Source organism: Sander vitreus, chromosome 8 (genome assembly GCF_031162955.1).
Source record: "Sander vitreus isolate 19-12246 chromosome 8, sanVit1, whole genome shotgun sequence".
Taxonomy (NCBI): Eukaryota; Metazoa; Chordata; class Actinopteri; order Perciformes; family Percidae; genus Sander; species Sander vitreus.
In genome coordinates, this window is record NC_135862.1 from 33246975 (window position 1) to 33268849 (window position 21875).

The 21875-nt window shown below is 41.4% G+C and overlaps 1 protein-coding gene across 3 annotated transcripts in view; it reads left to right on the top strand.

Moving 5' to 3' along the window:
* LOC144522636 (DNA topoisomerase I, mitochondrial) overlaps positions 1–21875 on the top strand; it is a 43420-nt gene that overhangs the window by 18566 nt on the left and 2979 nt on the right. For all 3 annotated transcript variants that reach the window (XM_078257871.1, XM_078257873.1, XM_078257872.1), the window contains exons 11-18: positions 1043–1230; positions 2584–2728; positions 4100–4243; positions 6100–6285; positions 9723–9791; positions 15670–15784; positions 17780–17907; positions 18591–18691. In XM_078257871.1, coding sequence (XP_078113997.1) covers positions 1043–1230; positions 2584–2728; positions 4100–4243; positions 6100–6285; positions 9723–9791; positions 15670–15784; positions 17780–17907; positions 18591–18691 — 1076 coding nt within the window. The remainder of the gene's footprint in view (positions 1–1042; positions 1231–2583; positions 2729–4099; positions 4244–6099; positions 6286–9722; positions 9792–15669; positions 15785–17779; positions 17908–18590; positions 18692–21875) is intronic.

Genomic DNA, 21875 nt, shown 5'->3' on the forward strand with positions numbered 1-21875 from the left:
CATTTTCTGAACTCACCAGACTGTTGGAACTGTTCTATTATTTGCCTTTACCCACTTAGTCATTATATCCACATTACTGATGATTATTTATCAAAAATCTCATTGTGTAAATATTTTGTGAAAGCACCAATAGTCAACACTACAATATCGTTGCGGTATCGATATCGAGGTATTTGGTCGAAAATATCGTGATATTTGATTTTCTCCATATCGCCCAGCCCTATTTGTTATGTTTTGGCTCCAGGCAGGGGCAGTGCTAGAAGGGGGCCAATCCCCCCCAAGTGTTTTCCATTGAATCTGTCACTTGGCTGCCTGTTCTGCCAGTCTTCCCAGCCCTTGTCACATGACCAATTAATGATTCCATGATGACTATCCAAAATTCTGATACCATGGAACTAGCACTGGAATTGTTATTTTTTATTTTTTTAAGTGGCAGACTGAGCCTGTGTAAATGTGTATTGTATTCGGATATACAATTTGTTTAAAATGAAAACAAGTGAAATGACTAATTAATGTGATGTGTTTTATTTATCAGAATTACATTGTGTTCTATGAAATTTTTCCTATATTTCTAAACAGATTTTCTATGCTGTATTTTTATAAAATGCTCCCTCCCCCCGGGTCCCCCCTGTGCCACCCCACTTAAAAATTCCTGGAATCGCCCTTCGTCCACGATGCTGAGGCAGGCAGGAAAGATTGTAGCCGATCCCTCTCACCCTGGTTGAATCTCTTCCCTCTGGCAGGCCCCGGACCCCCCACTGACATTGACTTTTTATCCCGCCACCCCTAGACACTCCACTTTGCATTAACCTTCATCCTGGACTATACTGTACACCTGCCCATTGCACATATTCTTTTTTTCTTCTTATGTTAAACCGCTATTTTGTATACTGTGTATATATTTGTTTATTTCATATTAATGTTCAATATGTGTGTTGTTTATGTACTGTATGCGCCAACCACCAAAGCAAATTCCTTGTAAGTACTTACTTGGCAATAAACCTGATTCAGATTTTTTTTGTTTGTTTCATTGTTGTTGTAGGTTTTGAAAGAGGCCAACCTGAAGATAGTGGATGAGTACGGCTTCTGCCTGTTGGATCACCACAAAGAGCGCATCGGCAACTTTAAGATTGAGCCTCCCGGGCTGTTCCGGGGTAGAGGCGAGCATCCCAAACAGGGTATGCTGAAGAAAAGGATCCAACCAGAGGATGTGATCATCAACTGCAGCAGGTGAGAGTGGGCCAAAGGGATCAAACCGTGTGACAGTGTAGTGATGGATAAGGGCCCTGACGCACCAACCCGATAATCGGCCGTTGGACAGTCTGGCAAGGTCAGTGACTCGAGTCTGTTCGATGTGTTCCGTGCAGTCGTCCGTCGGAGGAGCTGTCGGCCTTCATTTTGGCCGCCCCGACATGCTCAGTCGGAGACAGGGCAGTTGGGACTCGCCCGGAAATGGCGAGCGGATGAGCCTCTCAAAATCTGACAAATCTTTTAAGCGGACCTTTGTCGATCTGAAATGAAGACAGATTCAGAAACTGCACGGCCTATTTCTCGCTTAAAACGTTTTCAGAAACACGTTTCAGTGAACTATTTTAGTACAATATGAGATCGTATTCTGAACAAGCCGCCATGACAGTCTGGCTGTGAATTTCCGGAGAAACCCACGTGACGCGTTTGTCCAATCAGCTGCCGGTTTTCATTTTCTGGGAAACAATACAGAGAAGCGCTGCCTGCTGCTATGGAGACGTATCACGTTTCGCGCAGAGCGTACGCTTAAGTCGGCGTTGCCTCAGTGTGTTTTGAGGCATTTTTTTGGACCTCGGGGGCCCAACTGATCAGTCCGACTGGCTTTTCTGCCGACCGTCGGCCGTCTGGTTGATGTGTAACAGCTCTAAGTAAAGGCTGGTCTGACAAAAAGCAGGATTTACTACAGCTCCATCACCTTAGGTGCTAAAAGCTCAGTTGTCACACCTCTTGGTGTGACCTTCTAGCTGGGAGACCTCGATGCACAAAGTGTTTAGAAGCTGTCAACCATAGGGAAATAATTTCAAAATGAACATTACCATTTATCTTGCCATGCAACAATGCATTTCCATATTGAGAGCTGCACAGGCAATGGTAATACACTGCTACAGATGGTGCACTGTTTGACAAAATGAATGTTTTCTCTAGGGAGCCTCAGAAATATGGTATGTTAAAGCAGTACATCGCTCAGGAATTATAGATCTACATCATGGATTCAATCTCAGTAGCCTGGCGTGCTGAGAAAGAGTTTGTACTTTTAATTCATCTGACATAGACGGAGATTACAACAGAAGTATCCATTTCTGGTAGAAGGCTTGGGCCTTTGTAGGATGCTGTAGCTTGTACTCCAATGCTGTGACTGCCGCTGCAAACCGGGTGAACGATAAACTACTTGAATAAGAAAGGAGTTGGCCTACACACTATGAAGAAAGGAAAAATCATCTTTATAGGGGAACTATTATATAGCATTTTCAGGTTCATACTTGTAGTTTGTGTTTGTACTAGGACATGTTTACATGCTTTAATGTTTAAAAAAACGTCTTGTTTTTTCATTGACAGAGAGTCCAGTGTCCCCGTGCCGCCCGCTGGACACCGCTGGAAGGAGGTTCGACATGACAACTCTGTGACGTGGCTGGCCAGCTGGACTGAGAACATCCAGGGCGCCATTAAATACATCATGCTCAATGCCAACTCAAAACTCAAGGTAGCCTGCTAGTCTGCTGCAAACAGGCAATAAATGCTCCTACGTGTGTAAAAGGCACATACATCACGACCAGTACAAAAAATGAACACTTTTTTTAATTTAAGCAGTTTATTGCTTTAGTTTGGGGACAGGCAGGCACAGTCAGTGTTTGGTTGTGTGGCTTTACAAAACTCAAATTTGATTTAACACTTTAACAGTTACTAAATAAACTCATCCAACCTTCCTGCAAGCACCTGGTACTGTTAAGTGTACTGTAAGTGTTAAGTGTATTATTTACATTGCAATATAAATGAAAATATAACTTATAACTTATATATAACTTTTTATTTGTAATTTTATTATAACAAATCATCACAGAAACACTGCACTGCAGTTGTTAACACTGGTCGCCTGTGTGCCTCTTCTGCGCGATGGTGCCGCTGTGTGATCAACTGGGTTCTAGGTTGCCAGGTCGAGGTGACAAACTGGTTGAAAAGTGTATATGGTGTGTGAATAGGATGTGTTTCATACAAGATCTTGCAACTGGTCAACATTAGACATAGTAGAACATATTGTTCTGATTATTTATAAAGGAGTTTGGGCCATGCAAATTACGGGAGTTTCCCGGGAGAAATAACAAACCGGGAGGGGTCAGGGAGATCGGGCTTAAAAAACTCGGGGGGCAAAAATAACAAACTGTTAGATCTGTATAGTATAACTACAAGCACCAAGCATGCATCCTTGTTCTGGTCAATAAAGCCTGTTTAGGCGATTATTATTTCAGTCCTAATATCTAATATTTTTTGTTTCTAAAATATTAAAATCCCATTATGGTTTTGTTTGGAGAGTAAATGGGAAATGTGAGTTATGCATGTTGAAAGAGACGCGTGCGACGTCTTGTCATTCTTTTCCTTTTCTCATTTCCCTTTTGCTCTCCTCTATTTACTCCCTCGTCCTTCTTTCCATCTTTCATGTGTAAAGGTTAAATTATTCCACTGTTAGGCTGCGCGCGTTCACCGATTGTGGATTTAATTGTCTATATATATATATATATATATATATAAAACCAGCAGCAAACGGGCATGAGCACATTTTGTCATTAAAGTTATATAGTTGAGTGATATAACAGCCTGCATTCATGTCATGATTAACATTTTGACTGTTTGTTGATCAGAGGCTTTTCAAACAAAATTCCTTCATGTTGTCATTTTGGTTCTTTAGTTCTTTGTTTCCTGTTTGCTTTTCTCCTCTTTCCTCTCTCTGCTGTTCCCCTATTGTTATCCCTCCTTCTCACTGTCTCCCTTTCTTCACTTTTCCCCCTCCTGCTCACTGTTGCATTCACTTTGTCTACACCTCTCTTCCTCCATTGTGCCCTGCTTTCATCCTACAAAGGGAGAGAAGGACTGGGAGAAATACGAGGTCGCTCGGAAGCTGAAGTCATGCGTGGACGACATCCGCAACCAGTACAACCAGGATCTGAAATCTAAAGAGATGGGCACAAGACAAAGAGCTGTGGCCCTCTACTTCATAGACAAGGTCTGGTTCTGAGCCATTGCTCAAAGGAAAAACTCAGTCTCTGACGTAAAGATGCAGCGTTTAGGATACCAAGTTTTACAATGTTTACACTATAGATGCACCGATTACAACTTTCTAGGCCGATTCCGATTTTCTTTGACTTAGGCCAGCTGATACCGATTTTAGCCGATTCCGATTTTTATATATATTTTCTAACCACTTTACAGCACACACAAATATTTATTTTCTATCTTTTCTTTAATGGAAAATGTTACATTTTGCATAGAACATAGAACATTTTTTAAATAGATAATTGATCGCTATAAAATACAACTATATAAATTACTCCTAGTGTGGGAAATTAACACACATCTAAAGTGCAATGTTATGGAAGAACCATTTCCTCCTTTTCACATCCAATATCCAACTAAACAAATGTGATATATTTAGCAAACTAAACTTCTCTATGTATGAAAACAGGGAAAACATGTAATGGCAATACAATAATAGCCTATATAAATAACAAATAAAAATAAAATAAATATAGCCTTAATGCAGTATAAAGATTTCTCAAAACACACACACAGGCCTGTTTGCGCGTCAACAGTAACTTTACCTGAAAACAGCGTGTAGTTCCTTTTTTAGCAAGTTTACTTTGTGTCGTGCATAAATGTGAACACTACCGTTGCTGTCAACAGGCTTATCTGCTAACGTTAGCTACCGGCGGTTACTTCGGAACAATCCAGCAAATAGACGGTACCCTACAGTGCCGTTACCTGAAACAGATGATTTAACGTCACCGCTCATTTTACACACAGTTTAACAACAAAACTAAACTCTTTAAAGATTACTATGTTGTAATGTTGGTTTTGAGCGGTATGCACCCCCACTAACCTGGAAAGCGTTTTAAACAGTAACGTTAATACAGCGTGTCGGAGGAATACAGCGTCTCTTTTTTTTGTTTGTTTTGTTTACAGCGTCTCCTACAGCGGCCAGCGGGGCGTCAGAGGCAGAGGGACCACAGCGTTTGCTAACGTTATCTTCTTGTCTCATCTGGGGTCTGATAAACAGTACATCCATCAAAGTCAGTGTGCCCAACGCTATTTTCCGATAAACTGTAGCTGTCATATTTCACGGGACCCGCGTGAGTGCGGTTTTCATGTTCCAGTTTTTCAGCCTCAGAGGAGAGAGAGACTGTTTGAGCCTTGTATAATTACGACTTTATGACATTTCATAAACGGCTGATTGACCGGCAGTGCGCCGCTGCTACATGCATACAGCGAAAACCCTGCATGTGCACGTGTGATGTTGCTGTTGCGCGTTGTAAATCATGTGGTGCCCGAGTGCCGGGTCGCCGGTCATGGCTGATGACGTGAAAATCAGCCAATTCTGGTCACCGGCCGGTCAATCGGTGCATCTCTAGTTTACACACCAATGCTTGAAATAAATAAATTTCACAGATTCTCCTTAGTGCTTAGGTTTGAAAGAGCCATATGAACATATTGGAAATCAATGCGATGTGTCTTGATTGGGATTTCTGTCTTCTCACATAGCTGGATGCAAGATCTTTTGCAATGAGATAAATGGATTTGTATGTAGCCATTTCTTCCAGCGACCCCAAGCTAATTATCTTGGTCTGCACTGAGTGAAATGATAGATTGAGTGTGTGATTGTTTTTGGCTCATGCCAAAGGCTATTTAAATTCAGATTCTTTCTCGTTGTGTTTACTATGCAGTTCTTTGTTTCTATTTCATGTTGTGTGTATGTATTTGATAGTCTGATTGGCTCTGTGAATGGGCGGTATGGCGGCGAAGGTGCTTGGAGAGTATGTGTGGCTTTGATGTGCACTCATCTTTGTGTCCTCTGACCCAAAAAAGCTGGCGCTGAGAGCTGGTAATGAGAAGGAGGAGGGAGAGACGGCAGACACGGTTGGTTGCTGCTCGCTACGTGTGGAGCACATCACCCTCCATGAGAAACTGGAGGGCAACGAGTGTGTTGTGGAGTTCGACTTCCTGGGTAAAGACTCCATTCGCTACTACAACAAGGTCCCCGTCATCAGAAAGGTAAAGGAACAAAAAGCGCACAAAAGCACGCCCGCACTAGGGTTGGGTACCGATCGAACTACGTCGGTACTATAGAGGACCAATTCGCGTACCGCGCGCAGAGGTGCGAACGGAGCGAAACTAAGTCTCCTTGGCTGTTTGTTTAAAGGGATGGTTCGGAGTAATTTCACCCGAGGGTCCTTTGCACCATGACCCCCCCCCCCCCCCCCCGAAAAGAGATGCAACAAAAATATTTATTAATTTAACTTATTTTTTCAAAGTAAGTGCTGTAGTATTCTGTACATTGTCTTTATTTCTGGTACTACTGTAGAAGATTGGTACCATCCCGGGCATTATTAGTGGGTTAATTTACGAGATACACCTTTGGATCCATTAGCGCCTGCACTAAGCCATTCGGCTGATAGCGCTACCTCAACCAATGTTAGACCAAGGGAAAAAAGCTTCTGGGGGGGTGTTTGGCTCGAGGTCATGGTGCAAATGACCCTAGGGTGAAATTACTCCGAACCATCCCTTTAAGTTACAGTGGGTCACGGCAATGTCGGTAAAGCGGGAGATGGAAAATAAAAACATGCTTAAATAGAATAAGATACAAATAAAAGAAGTGCAGTTTAAGAAATTAATAATTGATTTAATTGGTTGTAGGGACGTGTTTGGGAGGGGAGAGGGAGGGGTTGTATTTTTTTGTGGTGTGTAAAATGTTCTAAATAAATAACAAAATGTTAATCTAGGTTTTGCCCTTAGGGTTTTGGCAGAAGTTCCTGCAGAGAAGGTCACTTGCATGCATATCGACAGAGCCTGAAGCAGAAAGGGAACTGAGAAATGTCCTCAGGGCAGGAACAGTTGTAGATTGGGTTCCTGTGGCTGTCGTGCTCCAATGTGTCGGTTAGAACTGTTGATCTGCTCGAGTCTGCTTCTTTTTAGATTACGTGTCCATGCCGATGAATTCTTAACCCACTAACTAAGGTAACTTGGAGTTGGTCTGTGCATCTAAGCATCATGACGCCGTTTGTATATTTTGGTCAAGCTTATACTACATAAGCGGTACTTAATAGTACAACAGGAATCATAATTTTTTTCCCCTTGTATAAGAAGTTCACTGTCGCAGCCTTTATGCCACAATTGCTGGTAACACTTTGTCAAATCTTAGAATACAGTAAGTAATCCTTTTCTTTTATCATTTTCTTTCCTTGTTTTATAGCGTTACATAATTTTACGTTCATGGTCAGACAAAAAAGCAATTTAAAGGCAAAGGTTTGGCTGACTTAACTTGTGATAAGCAATACTTTTTAGGCACTGACCAAATTGCCTCTAAAGTATCAAGTATTGAAAAATGCTTCACCATTTAATACCAAATTTCAATACCTAAGGAGGAAATCTCATCTGTCAGGGAGCCAATAAGCATGCAGCATGCTTCTACCAAGAACTAATAATGTTTGTGATTGGCTGTCTTATGTTACACGTCGCAGAGGCAGGCAGGAAAAACTACACCGAGACGGCTCACGTAGTAGGAGCTGAAATATTAAAAAAATAAAAAAGATTTGTGCTGTAATGTGTGATTTGTAATTTTTTATTTATTTTTTTTTCTACAATTTTTCTACAAAAATTTTGAACGATACCCAAGATATAACGATATGGAAAGATAACTTGTGTGGCATGATCTGTGGTGTGTGATTATTTACTGAGTAAAGAAGTCATTTAAAACTTTTAACACTGACTAAATCTTGTGATCGGGTTGTCAGTTCAAGTACCATGCTCAATAGACTGTACTGTACAGTTGTAATTATAGCTTGTAGGAAAAACGTCCCTTTGGCAAGTGTGTGTGTGTGTGTTGGGGGGGGGGGGGTCTGTTCCACAGATGGAAAAAGAAATTTTAATACCTGATAGCCAGAGTGTTTTGTTGGCAGAACGTATAATTATTCAAATGAGTGCATTCAAAAGCAACACATTAGCTAGAATGAATTAGTCCCTTTCATATTTTAGCATCATCAATTCCCAGGGAAATCGGTGAGATTGCTGCTAAATGTCACATGGAATCAAATGGAACAGGGATGGTAGGAAGAAATTCCCATTGTTAAGCTTCTGGAGGGGATTGAAATAATTTAATCTAATATTTTGGGTTTATATGTTTGGCTTATATGCACTGTATATGCAATTTGCTGCGTCTGCATAAATTCAGCATGCAGAGAACATCCAGTAGGGCTCAACGGGATGAATACAACAATGGCAATGAAGTGGAGCCACTCTATGTACTCTATGTATGATGGACTGCCAATACTGTATGTCCGATGTATGATTAAATGGGAAGTCTTATCATTGTTTCTCAGCAGAAAGGAGGAATAGCCATGATGGTTAATAACAAGCTATTGCTCATGTGCCTTTCCCAACCCTCGATGCCTAGGCAGTGATGTGTATCTGTCTATTGTTTAAAAACAAGTCCCTACTTATTTCTCATTTTGTACACCAGTTAGAACCCTGAATTACTTTATCAAATAGCCCTGGAGTGCAGATGCGTAAACGTATTGTGTTGGCTATGTTCAACTTGCTGAGCATTTATTGATTCTAAATTGGTATTTCCATTGTTAATACACAGACAGACAGGAACACATCACTAAACCAATTAGGGCGAGCTCACTTTGGTGTCTCTGCTCCTCTAAGACTTTTAGATGGACACTGATTTACATTTTCATCCCAAAAGCACTAACATTTTTTTATTTTTTTTGTTTTTTTTTTATATATTCAGATTTTTGCCACGGGGAACAACATTGCTACACAAATTAGCCAGTGAATATGTCAGTGTGTTTTATAAAGCAACACATCTGTTGCTGTTAATTGGCGTCTTGCATATTTTACAAGTTTATTTGGGGAACGGTGCATCTGTGGAAGCGGCAGAGTCGCTGGAAATGTCAGATGTAATTGGGCCAATTTTACTCCTCTGGCTCTGCTGTGAGATGGACAAATGAAGTCAGGCTCAACACACACACACACACACACACACACACACACACACACACACACACACACACACACACACACACAACAGTCTTTCTGTCTTACGTTTATTATAATGCATTTTTATAAAAGTGTAATTTATGGTGTTTTAGATCTGACTTGTAAACTTGGGGTGGAGAAAACATTAAGATTAATATTTAACGTTTTGGTACTAGAATAATAAAAAAATCAAATTGAGATGAACAACCAGACATCACCAGTTATCTTTTTAGCTGAAACAGATGTTGACAAAGTTCTTCTTTGGAGAAATAATTTGAAGTTGTAAAAAAAGTTAATAAATTGCACTGTTTTTCATTGCATTTTTGAAAAATATCTTAATTGCCACTGTGATGTTGGCAACTGACTGGTACTGATTGCCTGATTGACTTTTCCCCAGTTCTTACAATACGAATACATGATCAAATTTGTCTTGTGTATCTTTTTTTCAGGTTTTTAAGAATCTCAAACTGTTCCTGGTGAACAAACAACCTGGAGACGACCTCTTTGACCGCCTTAATGTGAGTGTCTCACTAACTACTAACTGCTAACCCTATTTTTTTAGATGTTTTCAGTGATATTAGCAACCCCTGAGGTTTAGCTTTGAATCATTGCCACACTTCATTTTTAGTATCAACAGAAAGGAATTAGTTCAAATTAAAGTACTTGTGGAAACTGCAGTTCTTTGAATAATTGCAAATGTTGTGTAAAAAAGAATACCTCACATTTTCCAGGGTTGTGTAATAAGTGTGAGAAACTCCCCTGAGGTGTGTAATATTTGAAGAAAAAGATTGTGAAAGCAAAACAGAATATTATTTTTTTTAATGTTTTCTGGGGACAGAAGGTTGCGGTAAAGGTAAAACAGCCTAATTGTAAGCTGTAAGAGATGAGCTTGAATGAGGATGAGCCATTGGTGTGGAGAGATGAAAGGGGTGAAGTGAGGAGATGGGTAAGAATATTGGAAGCGGGGAGACTGAAAGCAGAAAAGGAGTTTCAAAAGAGAGGGGGGAATGGACTCTGGCAGATAAAAATTAAACTGTGCAGTGGAAATTGAGAGTGAACATGCTGGGCGGATAAATTTCCACACTTTGAAATCTGCCTTCCTCTCAACCTCTTCCTCTAGCTGCAGGCAGCAAGGCCACACAGACTGCAGCAGTTTTACACTTGGTTAGTCCACTGCAGGGAGACGCGGGGCTTCTCAGGGTGCACTCAGTCTTTAAAACAAGATCAACAGCATTTTTGTCTTTGTGCTTGTTGAGGAAACCTATTCAAAATCACTCAATATACAGGTTTCTTGTAGTGGAAACAGCAGCTCACAGCCTGGCAACCTTGGGTTAAGTGCTCTGATTGCTGTGAAATACTTTGTCTTATGATACACTCAAGAGAGACAGGGTTTTAGGTCGGAACGTATGTAGTCTATATCCACGACATTCCACTTCCGGGTTTGCTCCGGTGCCGCCGGAAATGTCAATGAGATGTCACTCTTCTCGGCTGGATGTCTCCACCTTCCGCTTTCTTTGTGTTTCGAATTTCTGAGGACTATTGTTAACTGCTCCTCAGATCTCTGCAGGGTAAATCCAGACAGCTAGCTAGACTATCTGTCCAATCTGAGTTTTCTGTTACACGACTAAAACAACTTTTGAATGTACACGTGTTCCACCAAAACAAGTTCCTTCCCAAGGCTATTTTGCAAAAGCACTGTGGCTCCGTCCGGTGCTTAGCACCGCCCAAGACAATTGGAAATGGTTTAAAGAAATGCCAATCCAGGAATGCTGTGTGGACTAGCCAGACCCTCCTCTGCAGCGCTGTGGAGTGGTCTGGCTATGCGAGACTAGAACGTATGCAACAGATAAACGGTCACTTTGGAGGAGAGGGGGTTAGTGAAACAGAGGGAGAAAGCGATGCAGATGAGAAAGCACGAGGAAGGTCTAAGAGCCAGCCACGTGTTGGTTTGTAAAGATTGACAGGTAGGAAAAGGAAGATGCAAGACAGGATAGGAGTGAGATGAGGAGATGGAGCAATTGGAGGGAGTGCGGTGCCTGTGCTCTCTGCCCTCGAGTGTGTCAAGAAATGTCAGGGTGTGTTGGAGGTGGAATGGTAATGGCTGCTGTGGGCAGGCCGTGATTGGCACCCGCAAAGGCCAGGCCACTGAGAGAGCAGAGTGAGGGAGGAGGGAAGTGGAGGAGTAGACGGAGCAGTAGGAATGTGACAGCTGGTCCAGGTGAGGGGAGGTTAGGAGGGAGAAGCAGCTGTAGGGCCATGATGATGAGGATGATGAGGAGGAGGAGGAAGAGGAGGAAATGGGAAGAAGGATGGAAGACACGTGGTGGAGCTGTAAAGTGTGCTGCCATCCTCCGATGGCCTTAATTTGGAGCTAAACTAGCTTTGCTGGTGAGTACAGTGTTAATTGCTCCAGTACTGCTCATATGTGTCAACATGTAACAGCAGCTCACGCTTGGGTTATGTATATAAGTATTTTCAAACCTGTGTCCTGCAGACTCTGTAGTGTTAAAGTGCCAGTATGCTCAGTAAAAGTGTTTTTAAAGCTGTTGAGAACAGCCACATGGAAGGCTGGGTAAAAAGCCTGCGGTCTTAACCCTTTATAGGGCACTCATTGAAATCTTTGGAAATTCAAAATTGTAACCTCAGAAAGCTAATGGGGGAATGGTACAGGACATTTAAAAAAAAAAAAAAAAATTATTTATATAAAATATTTTTCATCTTTGCATTACAAATCAAGGTCAATGAAGTTACCACATATGAGCACTTGCCCGTCTAGGGTAAAAAAAAAATATGAGAAAAACACACAAAAACTGCAAGGAACATTTATTTAGAGACATCTCTGTCTTGGGGTAGGCTACTGATACTGGCTTGACTGTCGTACAAGAAATACATTTAACATCATAACTAAACATGGTAAGTTGATGTAACTCACAAATTATTTGGTTGAATAGTTGTGTTAAAAATTTGAGATTGTTATTTGCACAGCATTTCTAAAAATCAGCGTTGGCTTAATATTGACTTAAAAACATATTCCTTTTGCAGCTGTCTGCTCTTCTCTTTTATGGGGAGAGGGATACCATTGTTGTTCCTGTAAGCCCTGCCATCAGCGATGATGATGATAGCTCAGAGGAAGAAGACAACGATGTGGCAGATCCCGACTTCCTTCCACCCACCCACAACCTGGACATTGATGGCCCTTCTGCCAAAAGGAAGTGTGTGCGGCCTGCGGTGGAGGTGCTTGTAGATGAGGACCTGGACGAAAATGATGACAATCAAGAGCCAGCACTAACGGCAAAGAGGCCCACCAACAAAAGGAAGCCAGAACCCCGGGAACCAGAACATCAACATCACCTTTGCCACCACTGAGGATGAAATTATGAGCCACAAAGTTCATCATCAGTGGTGGCAATGTTGATGTTCATCTGGGTTGCATATAAGTTGGTTTTGATATGTTATGTGCGAGATTACTTCACGACTTAAGTACCTGCTGAAATAATCAAATGGACTTTGGATGAAGTCAGGGGGAATGTGCTGGTATTCAGGCAGGGGTGGGTCGCCCTCTGCCAGAGGGTTCCCGGGGTTCTGGCTTCCTTTTGTTGGTGGGCCTCTTTGCCGTTAGTGCTGGCCCTTGATTGTCATCATTTTCGTCCAGGTCCTCATCTACAAGTACCTCCACTGCAGGCCGCATGCACTTCCTTTTGGCAGAAGGGCCATCAATGTCCAGGTTGTGGGTGGGTGGAAGGAAGTCGGGATCTGCCACATCGTCGTCTTCTTCCTCTGAGCTATCATCATCATCGCTGATGGCAGGGCTTACGGGAACAACAACGGTATCCCTCTCCCCATAAAAGAGAAGAGCAGACAGCTGCAAAAGGAATATGTTTTTAAGTCAATATTAAGCCAACTCTGATTTATTTGTTAAGGAAAACAGTAACAGTGTAATGTAGATCTACTGGGAAAAAAGAGTATTGACATAGAAAATATAAAAACAGAAAAATCTATTATAAATACTGTTAGTACCACTTATATTTTGCTCATAATTCTGTTTTATCACAAACCAATATTGAGTAATTAAAATCAATTCACACAGTACAATGCCTCACACTAACAATAAGCACCTGTGTATGCCATTTAATTATAATAAAAAAACATACATTCATAAGGCTTATGTCTAAAAATGGACACTTGTGCCACTCATGCTAGTCTTAGGTGAACGGGGCATATGATCAAATATGGTGCATTTAGCTTTCAGCCAAACATTAAGCTAATTTTAAGAAATGCTGTGCAAATAACAATCTCAATCTTTAACACAACTATTCAACCAAATAATGTGAGTTACATCAACTTACCATGTTTAGTTATGATGTTATTATCATAGCTGTGGGAGAAGCCAGGTTCAAAAAAGCAATATTTAGGATTTCTGCAAGATGGCTGTGTTTGAGGTGCTCCAGGCCACTGCTGATTGGTCAGATGCCATGATGTCAATATCTGTCAGATAGCTTGATCTCCCCTGATTGGCTGAGAGAAAACCACATGACTCCACAACTCCAAATGGAGGCAGGGGGAGGGCATTTTGAATGTGTGCAGAAATGACTAAATATGGTTACTTGCCCCATAAAGGGTTAAAGAGGTGGGAGATGCGGAAATTGTACAAACTGGGATAATTGTGCACACTTTAGCTCTGCCTCTCCTCAAAGGCATTCATAGTTGTTAACACAACACTTTTACACATTTTACCTCCACAGTGAAACCGGTGTTAGTGTTATTTTCAGCATTCAAATCTAAAGAACTACCTCTGAGTTCAAGATTAATCATCGAAGATATTTTAATGTTTTATAGGACAAAAAGAGATAAAAAAAAATTTTTGATAGAAAAAAATCCTCAAAACTGGTGATTGCACACACACACACACACACACACACACACACACACACACACACACACACACACACACACACTATGTTGAGGTCTGATCTGGGCTGAAAATGCAGGTGTTTGTCTGGAAGCCTCCTCTCCAGAGCCTACATCATTAGAGCTACAGTAAACACATTGTCTGCAGTTATAGGTTAACTGTTTCACCAGAGGGATTTCTTTAACTACATCTTAGTCCAAAAAAAAATTTAATTACCACCAGCAGTGTAGTATAGTCCCTACGCGCTGCTTTATTTTGGCACATTTCATTTTCCCTCCGCTGTATTGCATCTCTTCCATCCCTTTTTTATTTTCTATTTTACAGAGAACTGATGCAGAGAACACATAAATTAGACCCAGAGAAAAAAGAAAAGCACACCATCATAGCTAGTTTAGAATGGCAACAGGCAAGCAATATTTCTCCCTGGCATCAGCTGCCATCCCCACAAATTGTCTAGCAGTATGTTAATGAGAAAGTCCAGTACATAGCATCCTGTGTTATAGATGTGAAATTAGTACTGCGGTAATGGCAAGTTGTAGTGAGGCCTTAGTAGTAGATGACATGGATGACACACACACACACACACACACACAGAAACAATACACCATGCCAAGGGAGTTGGGGGTGTGAGAGCTATCATACTTGCCTCTCAGATTTGCCGACACCGCCATTAGTATTGCAGGGGCAGAGTTAGGTAGCTCATTAGCAAGGCAGGCACGACAGCAACTCTGTGTGTTTGTGTGTACCTGTGCCCAGTACATGCATGCACAAGTATGTATACATGAATACCCTGTATCTAACAGGCTCCTGCAGTGAAACACACATTCACACAAGTCTGTGACCCCAGACAGCCGGGTCCTGACCCTACTCTGATTAAACCAACCACATCATTATTTGAATCATCATCAGAATAATTTCTTCTTTTGCCAGAGCTGTGAGCTCATCGGTATGTTTCTTTCCACATCTGAGAGCTTTCATCTATGTTAAGAAATGCATATGCTATCTGTCTCTCAAGTCCACGTGTTTGCACCTGATATGAGCATGTGTGCAATGAGCATACATGCTTGTTTTGCTTTTACACCAGCGTGTGCACTTAACACTGTTAACTCTGTTTCATCTCTTTGCTGTTCTATTAAAGCTGCAGCCATTTGACAGGGATTAATGGCTATCTAACCACTGGCTTTGACGGCCTTAACTTGTTATGTACCTATGGAAATGTCAGAGGGGAAATAGTACTGTGATCTTCTTTAATCTCCCTGCTCAAATGGATGATGATGATAATGAAGGCAGAGATGGCGTATGTGTTTTATTTGTTATGGTACATTAACAGACGCTTTAAACACTGCAATGGCACAATGCCACAGTGCCACCTAGTGGTAGAGATTTGAAAGGGTCGGATTTGTGACAACAGTGTATTTGTTTTACACACTGATGGGAATGTGTTGTCTGTTTCTCTTTGTCCCTCGCGTTGCCATTTCTCATTGCAGACAGCCATGCTGAACAAGCACCTGAGTTCTCTAATGCCTGGTCTGACTGCGAAGGTCTTCAGGACATACAATGCTTCCATCACATTACAGCAGCAGCTCAAAGAGCTCACAAACAGTAAGCCACACCCACTCACTGTACTTTAAAGCAGTCTAACATTGAAAGCTGCGACTCGTATTCCTAAGCAGCTAGACAGGTATCACTATCTTTTTAAACTATAGCCCAGTGATCGTCAACTGGCGGCCCGCCCAAGCTTTCAGTCCGGCCCGCAGAATAATAAGGAATTATGTGAAGAAGTATATACATAAGTATAACCATATGCGTTCTGGTATTAAGCATTTCGAGCATTCAGAGCAGGGAACATTCCACAGGGAGAGCGTAAACCTTCCCCCCTCTAATTGCATCTCTATTCACATTCCGATTTGTTTTGGTATTGCGGATCTAAAATTAAAATGCCCTTAACTGGACAACACACGGGTAAACCAGACAAAATGCCAGTGCAAGTACAATTCATTTGGATACAAGCGTTTTATGGAAGATAGACGGGATTCTGAACAGCGATGCCCGCGCTACACACACACACACACACACACACACACACACACACACAGTAGAGCCAAGGTGTGTGTTACAACACGCAGCACATGTACCTGACTGGGAACGATACAGAGAATTATAAACTGTCACTGGTGCAGATGAACTAACGCTAGGCTCGTTACTGTAAGTAGGCTAAAATAAAACCTATTGAGTAAAAAGTAAATACTTATCAATACCCACTTACCTGTCTAACAGGCATAAACGTATAGAAAGCGATATTTCAATCTGCTCTTTCTGCGCACTCGACTCGTCTGCCGCGCTGTTTTACGCAAACACAGCATGCTACTCTGCAAATAGGGAATTTTTACGAACAAGCTAAAATGAATCAATGTTTGTAGTCTGTTTGTCTTAGTATGCCACACATCTTGAACTTTGGACAAACTCTTGTAAACTTAGTTGCTGACTAAATGAACCATCCTCTCCACTGGAGCAGTAAATCTATGGATGTATTATAACCAAAATAGATGCATGTGTCTACTTAATATGCACGTGAATTACGCCATCATCATGTTCGCGTTCTTCATTCTTGATGATGATGCCGGTTGTATTCTTTTGCAACAGCATTGTCTTATTGCAAATGAAGCATACGGGACCTGCGTGGCCTGCTCATCAGTCCGTTCATCATTAAAGCGATCATCATTTAGAGTTTTCCACAACTTTTTACTTCAGGCTCTTTGACAGTGACATTTTTACGTAACAACAGGCTTTTCTTTCTGCAAGCATTTTCCACCAGTCGGAACACTGCATACTACAACAACGTTTATGTAATCACAGACTTTAACCATCACTCATGGTAATTAATTTAATCATTTTCTAGTTAAAGAGCCTGATATCATTATGGATTTTCCATGTGTTTTTGGAGTTTGCTAACACTAATACATCTATAAAAAAAAATAGAGCATTCATTTTGTAAAAAAGTGAAAATATCAAACAAGAATAGTTAGGTATTAATAAATTTTATTTAATTTTTTGAGAAAGTCTGGCCTCCGGAGTGTCTGCTTAGAAAGATTCTGGCTCTTGGAAAAATGTAGTTGATGATCCCTGCTGTAGCCTTTTATCAGTCTGGGCTTTATCATTGTCTTATTACCTGACTGCTTGTGTCATGGAGTCCCATGATAAAAAATGTTCTAGCATGCGTGATTCAAGATACACTGATACTGTGCCCAGTGCTGTGTCACTCTTATCAGGGTCCCATTGGCTGCCTCTGCCTCAGTTTCTCATTCAGAGATGGAAATGCCGCACTCTCTTCTCTTCTCATTTCTGGATTGCCACTGAGAGCCAATCTGCAGGATGGCATGTGGTTGTTGTGTGTGGACCTATAGGGATCTGAATAAATGAAATGACATGGCAGCAACCTGTAAGTGTGTGTGTGTGTTGCAGATGGTGGGTGGAAAATAATTACATGAGGGACACAGCATGATTTAGTCTTTCAGATTTTTGTTCATAAATGTGTTCTCAGTGGGATTTTTTTATTTTTTCCTGTGAAAATACAAATTACTGTTCTGTCTTTCAAAGAGTCCGACAACATGGCAGAGAAACTGCTGTCCTACAACAGGGCTAATAGAGCAGTTGCCATTCTGTGTAACCACCAGCGGGCGCCGCCAAAGACCTTTGATCAGTCTATGGCTAACCTTCAGGCCAAGGTAAGAACAGCTTGACTTGGTTCATTGGACACAGCCATTCGTCACATTAAAGTGCTCATATTATGGTTTTTGGAGCAGCCAAAATAGCAGCTTTTTCCCTTTCCTTTTATTGTGTTATACGTATGTCTTTTTGTGTATGTTATAGGTTTACAAAGTGAAAAAGCCCAAAGTTCCCCCCCAAAGGGACTTACCATCTCCAACAGAAAACACTGTTCACCAACTGCTCCAAACAGCTCTATTGTAGTCCAGCCTTTACTTCAGAGACAAACGTGGTCACTTTGTAACACACGTTATAATGCTCACCTAACTGCTAGCGTGGCACGCCCTCATACTCTGCTTCTGACTGGCTAGTAGTCCTTACCTAGGTACTGTGCATGTGCAACTCCCAACAAAGATGGAACAGACGTGAGATGTCTCACTCTGTAGCTAAAACGGAGAGCTCAACACACAGGGTGAAAAGAGGAGCTGCAGCAATGTGCAGCACAACAAAAATATTTGTTTCTGAAAAGTAAACCACATAAACCTATTCTGGTACAACCTCAATACAATTATGAACCTGAAAATGAGCATAATATGAGCACTTTAACATTTACAGGGGGTGACGATATTTGTCGGTGGTATTCTGAAGCTAAGACCCGTATACTGTATAAAAACACGCCTATGTCCCTATGTGCTCCACCCAGATTGATGCTCGAAAGGAAACGCTGGCCCTAGCAAAGACGGAGCTGAAACAGGCCAAGAAGGAGGCCAAGAACAAAGGCACCTCAGACCCCAAGCTGCAGACGTAAGTGTCACAACAGTGCTGAAAAAACCCGGCAAGCTCTCTACATTAAAACAATTAGACTAGTACTAATAGAATGCAGAAGAAGACATACTTTATTAGTCCTGCAAGGGGAAATTACATTTCGCACTGCGGTCTGAGCTACTGCTACCCCAAAACGTACCCTGCAGGTTTAAGTGCCTCCAAACAACGGAGACAACTGCTTCACGGTGTACAATGAGCTGTAGGTTAAAGCTATAAGAACTATACAGTATGATCTTGAAAATGAAATTGTGTTCGTTGTGGTGGTAGCCCTGCCGTTAACTCAGACATGAGCTTCCCCGCTGTTCAATTTTTGTCTGTGTGCCTGGAGCCTAAAGGCAATTCCAAACACTCTTGGTTGTTCTACATGACAGTGTAGTAAGACATCCTTAATGGAGCACTGCTTTTCTGTGTGTTATGTCAAATGTTTTTTTCACTGGATATTGGGTTTACTTCGGAGAACATAATGTAATATCGAGTGGCGTAATAAAAAGACTTGATTCTGCTGGATGTCTGGGGAGATTTTGAAAAATGAAACATTTTAGACATTTGTGACAACCAAAAAGGACACACATGTGAAGTTACACACAGTGAAATATTGTGCCGTTTACAACATTGACTACGGCTGAAACGATTCCTCAAGTAAGTAATATGCCTAAGAGTAATTTAAGATTATATAATAAGAGTAATTTGATTACTAAAAATCTCCAATGCAAATTCTTTTGCATTGAGGCTTCCTATAATCAATTTAACTATATATACACACACACACACACACACACACACACACACACACACACACACACCAAGATGAGGAAAAATCCAACCTTTAAGGACACCAATTTTCTTTGTGAATGAATAATGTATCATAAATAAATAAATGTTCTTCCTTAAACTACAGGCGGCATAAGTCAGTACACCCCTATGTTAAATTCCCATAGAGGCAGGCAGATGTTTATTTTTAAAGGCCAGTTATTTCATGGATCCAGGATACTATGATCCTGATAAAGTTCCCTTGGCCTTTGGAATTAAAATAGCCCCCCCACATCATCACATACCCTTCACCATACCTAGAGATTGGCATGGGGTACTTTCCATAAAATCATCTCTCAATGCAAATCAAACCAGCTATTAGGCTAACTGAAATAAAATAAAGAGAAGAGACAGGCCAGAGAAAATGTGTCGAAAGTTCGTTAAAGCTGAAACAAAACGAAAACTCTGTAAGGTGTGTAAAACAGAGCTAGCGTACCACAATAGCACGTCAATGCTTCAGCATCTCAGCAGAAAGCATCCAGTCTAACGTTACCGCCTAGTCCATGGAGCGGCCCTGACACAAGGTAACGTTATCGTTTTCACGTCAAATCAATACGATTGCTAGTTGAGATGATAGCTCAACCACCAAGTCCGGCGGGGGTCCGCTGGGTTTCGCGTCACCCGGTGGTCTTGGTGGATGAGAGCGGTCACACGCTGCGGGGATACAGAGCTGGTTAGCTGATTGGTTGTTCACTTTAAGAGACCTGACATGTTTTCTCTTTTGTATATTTAATCAGTCAGTCAATCAATTTCTTTATACATTTTTTTTAAAGAATTGTAAAATACAATTTCAGTGAAATGTAATCCTCTCAGTTCCCTAAATTTGAATTTGTGCATTCAAAACCGTGTAATAATAATAAATAGATGTGTGCATGATGGGGGGGGGGTTGCAGTTCTAGGCAGTGTCGTCATTTAAAATCCCAGTGGCCTGAGGGCATGTTCAGCCAAACAACTCTATGCTATTCCTCTTTAATAAAGCAAAAGTCTTATTTGATTACTCAATTGAAGCTACCTTGTGTAAGAATTTCTCCCATCTAGCGGTGAAATTGTATATGACCAACTGAATATTACTTTCTAGCCCCTCCCATTCCGAGCACATTTTAACTCCTATGGTGGCCGAACCTGAAATGATCTTACTATCTCCATCGTTTACACGCAGCTGTTCTAGCTGTCTGTTACAACTGCATGACGTGAGTTGTCTGCCAGGGAAATCACGACGTTATGCTGTAGTTAGCCAAGCAACTGTGAAACTTTGAATTTACACAAATAGGCAGAATTACCTGTCGAGAAGAAAGCAGTCCCTTTTTAAAATCCTTGCTCCTCTTTCCATCTTGCAAAGGCCACTCCAATATTAACTTTGGTCTTGTCGCTTTGCCTGTCGCGTTGTCGTTTTTAATTCTCTTTTTAACTTCCTTGGCGACTCCGTTACATGTCCTAGACCAGTGGTTCCCAACCTTTTTTCCTTGGCGCCCCCCCCTACTTATGTCTTAAGAAAAGCTGAGCCCCCCCCCTCCGAAACCGAAGTTGAGGTAACTCTCGAGATAGAGCCTTACTTTCTTTTTTGATACAAAGGAGTCATCAGAACTTTTACGTTTCTCCGCCATGTTTCATTCATAAAATAGTGATGCTGTGGCGGCAGGAAAAACGAGGATGCTAGCAGCTAGCAGCTGACCTGATGACAGCAAGGTCCCAGGTTAAGAGGTTTGGCCTACTAAGGAGACTGCCTACAATTTTAAGCGAGAACAAAAATATATAGTTTTTATACAGACTTTTGTACACATTATATATTCTAGTGTATTATCATAATTTGTTTAATGTGCAAATATATATATTTTTTTACCTCAACCTCAAACCAGATAAAGACTTGCGCACCCCCTATGATCTTTGCCGGCCCCCTGAGGGGTCCCCGGACCCCAGGTTGGGAACCACTGTCCTAGAGAATAGGTGTGATCCTCCATCTTCAACATGCTTTCAAATCTGCCGGCAGTCGCGAGTAATCTTCTCCCCCTCCCTCCCTGGCATTCGTCACGGTGCCACTGAGTGTAAAAGCGCGATAGGCGGAGCTATGTCCCTCTTTGGCTAACGTATTTTAAAGATGGAGGCGCTACATGGCGGCCGTCATTCGAGCGACTCGCTCGTATGTGTTCTGAATGATTCTGAATGTCAGATTCTACGCTTACGAGAATACTTTGATTAGTTGGTGGAAGTAATTACACATGAATGAGCACATATTAGTGAAAGAACAAAGTTTTTTTTTTTTGTTGCTAAAAATCAACTCAAAAAATTACACAATGTAGAATACTCAACTACTAAAATAATCGATAGCTGCAGCCCTAACGTTCACTGTATTGAT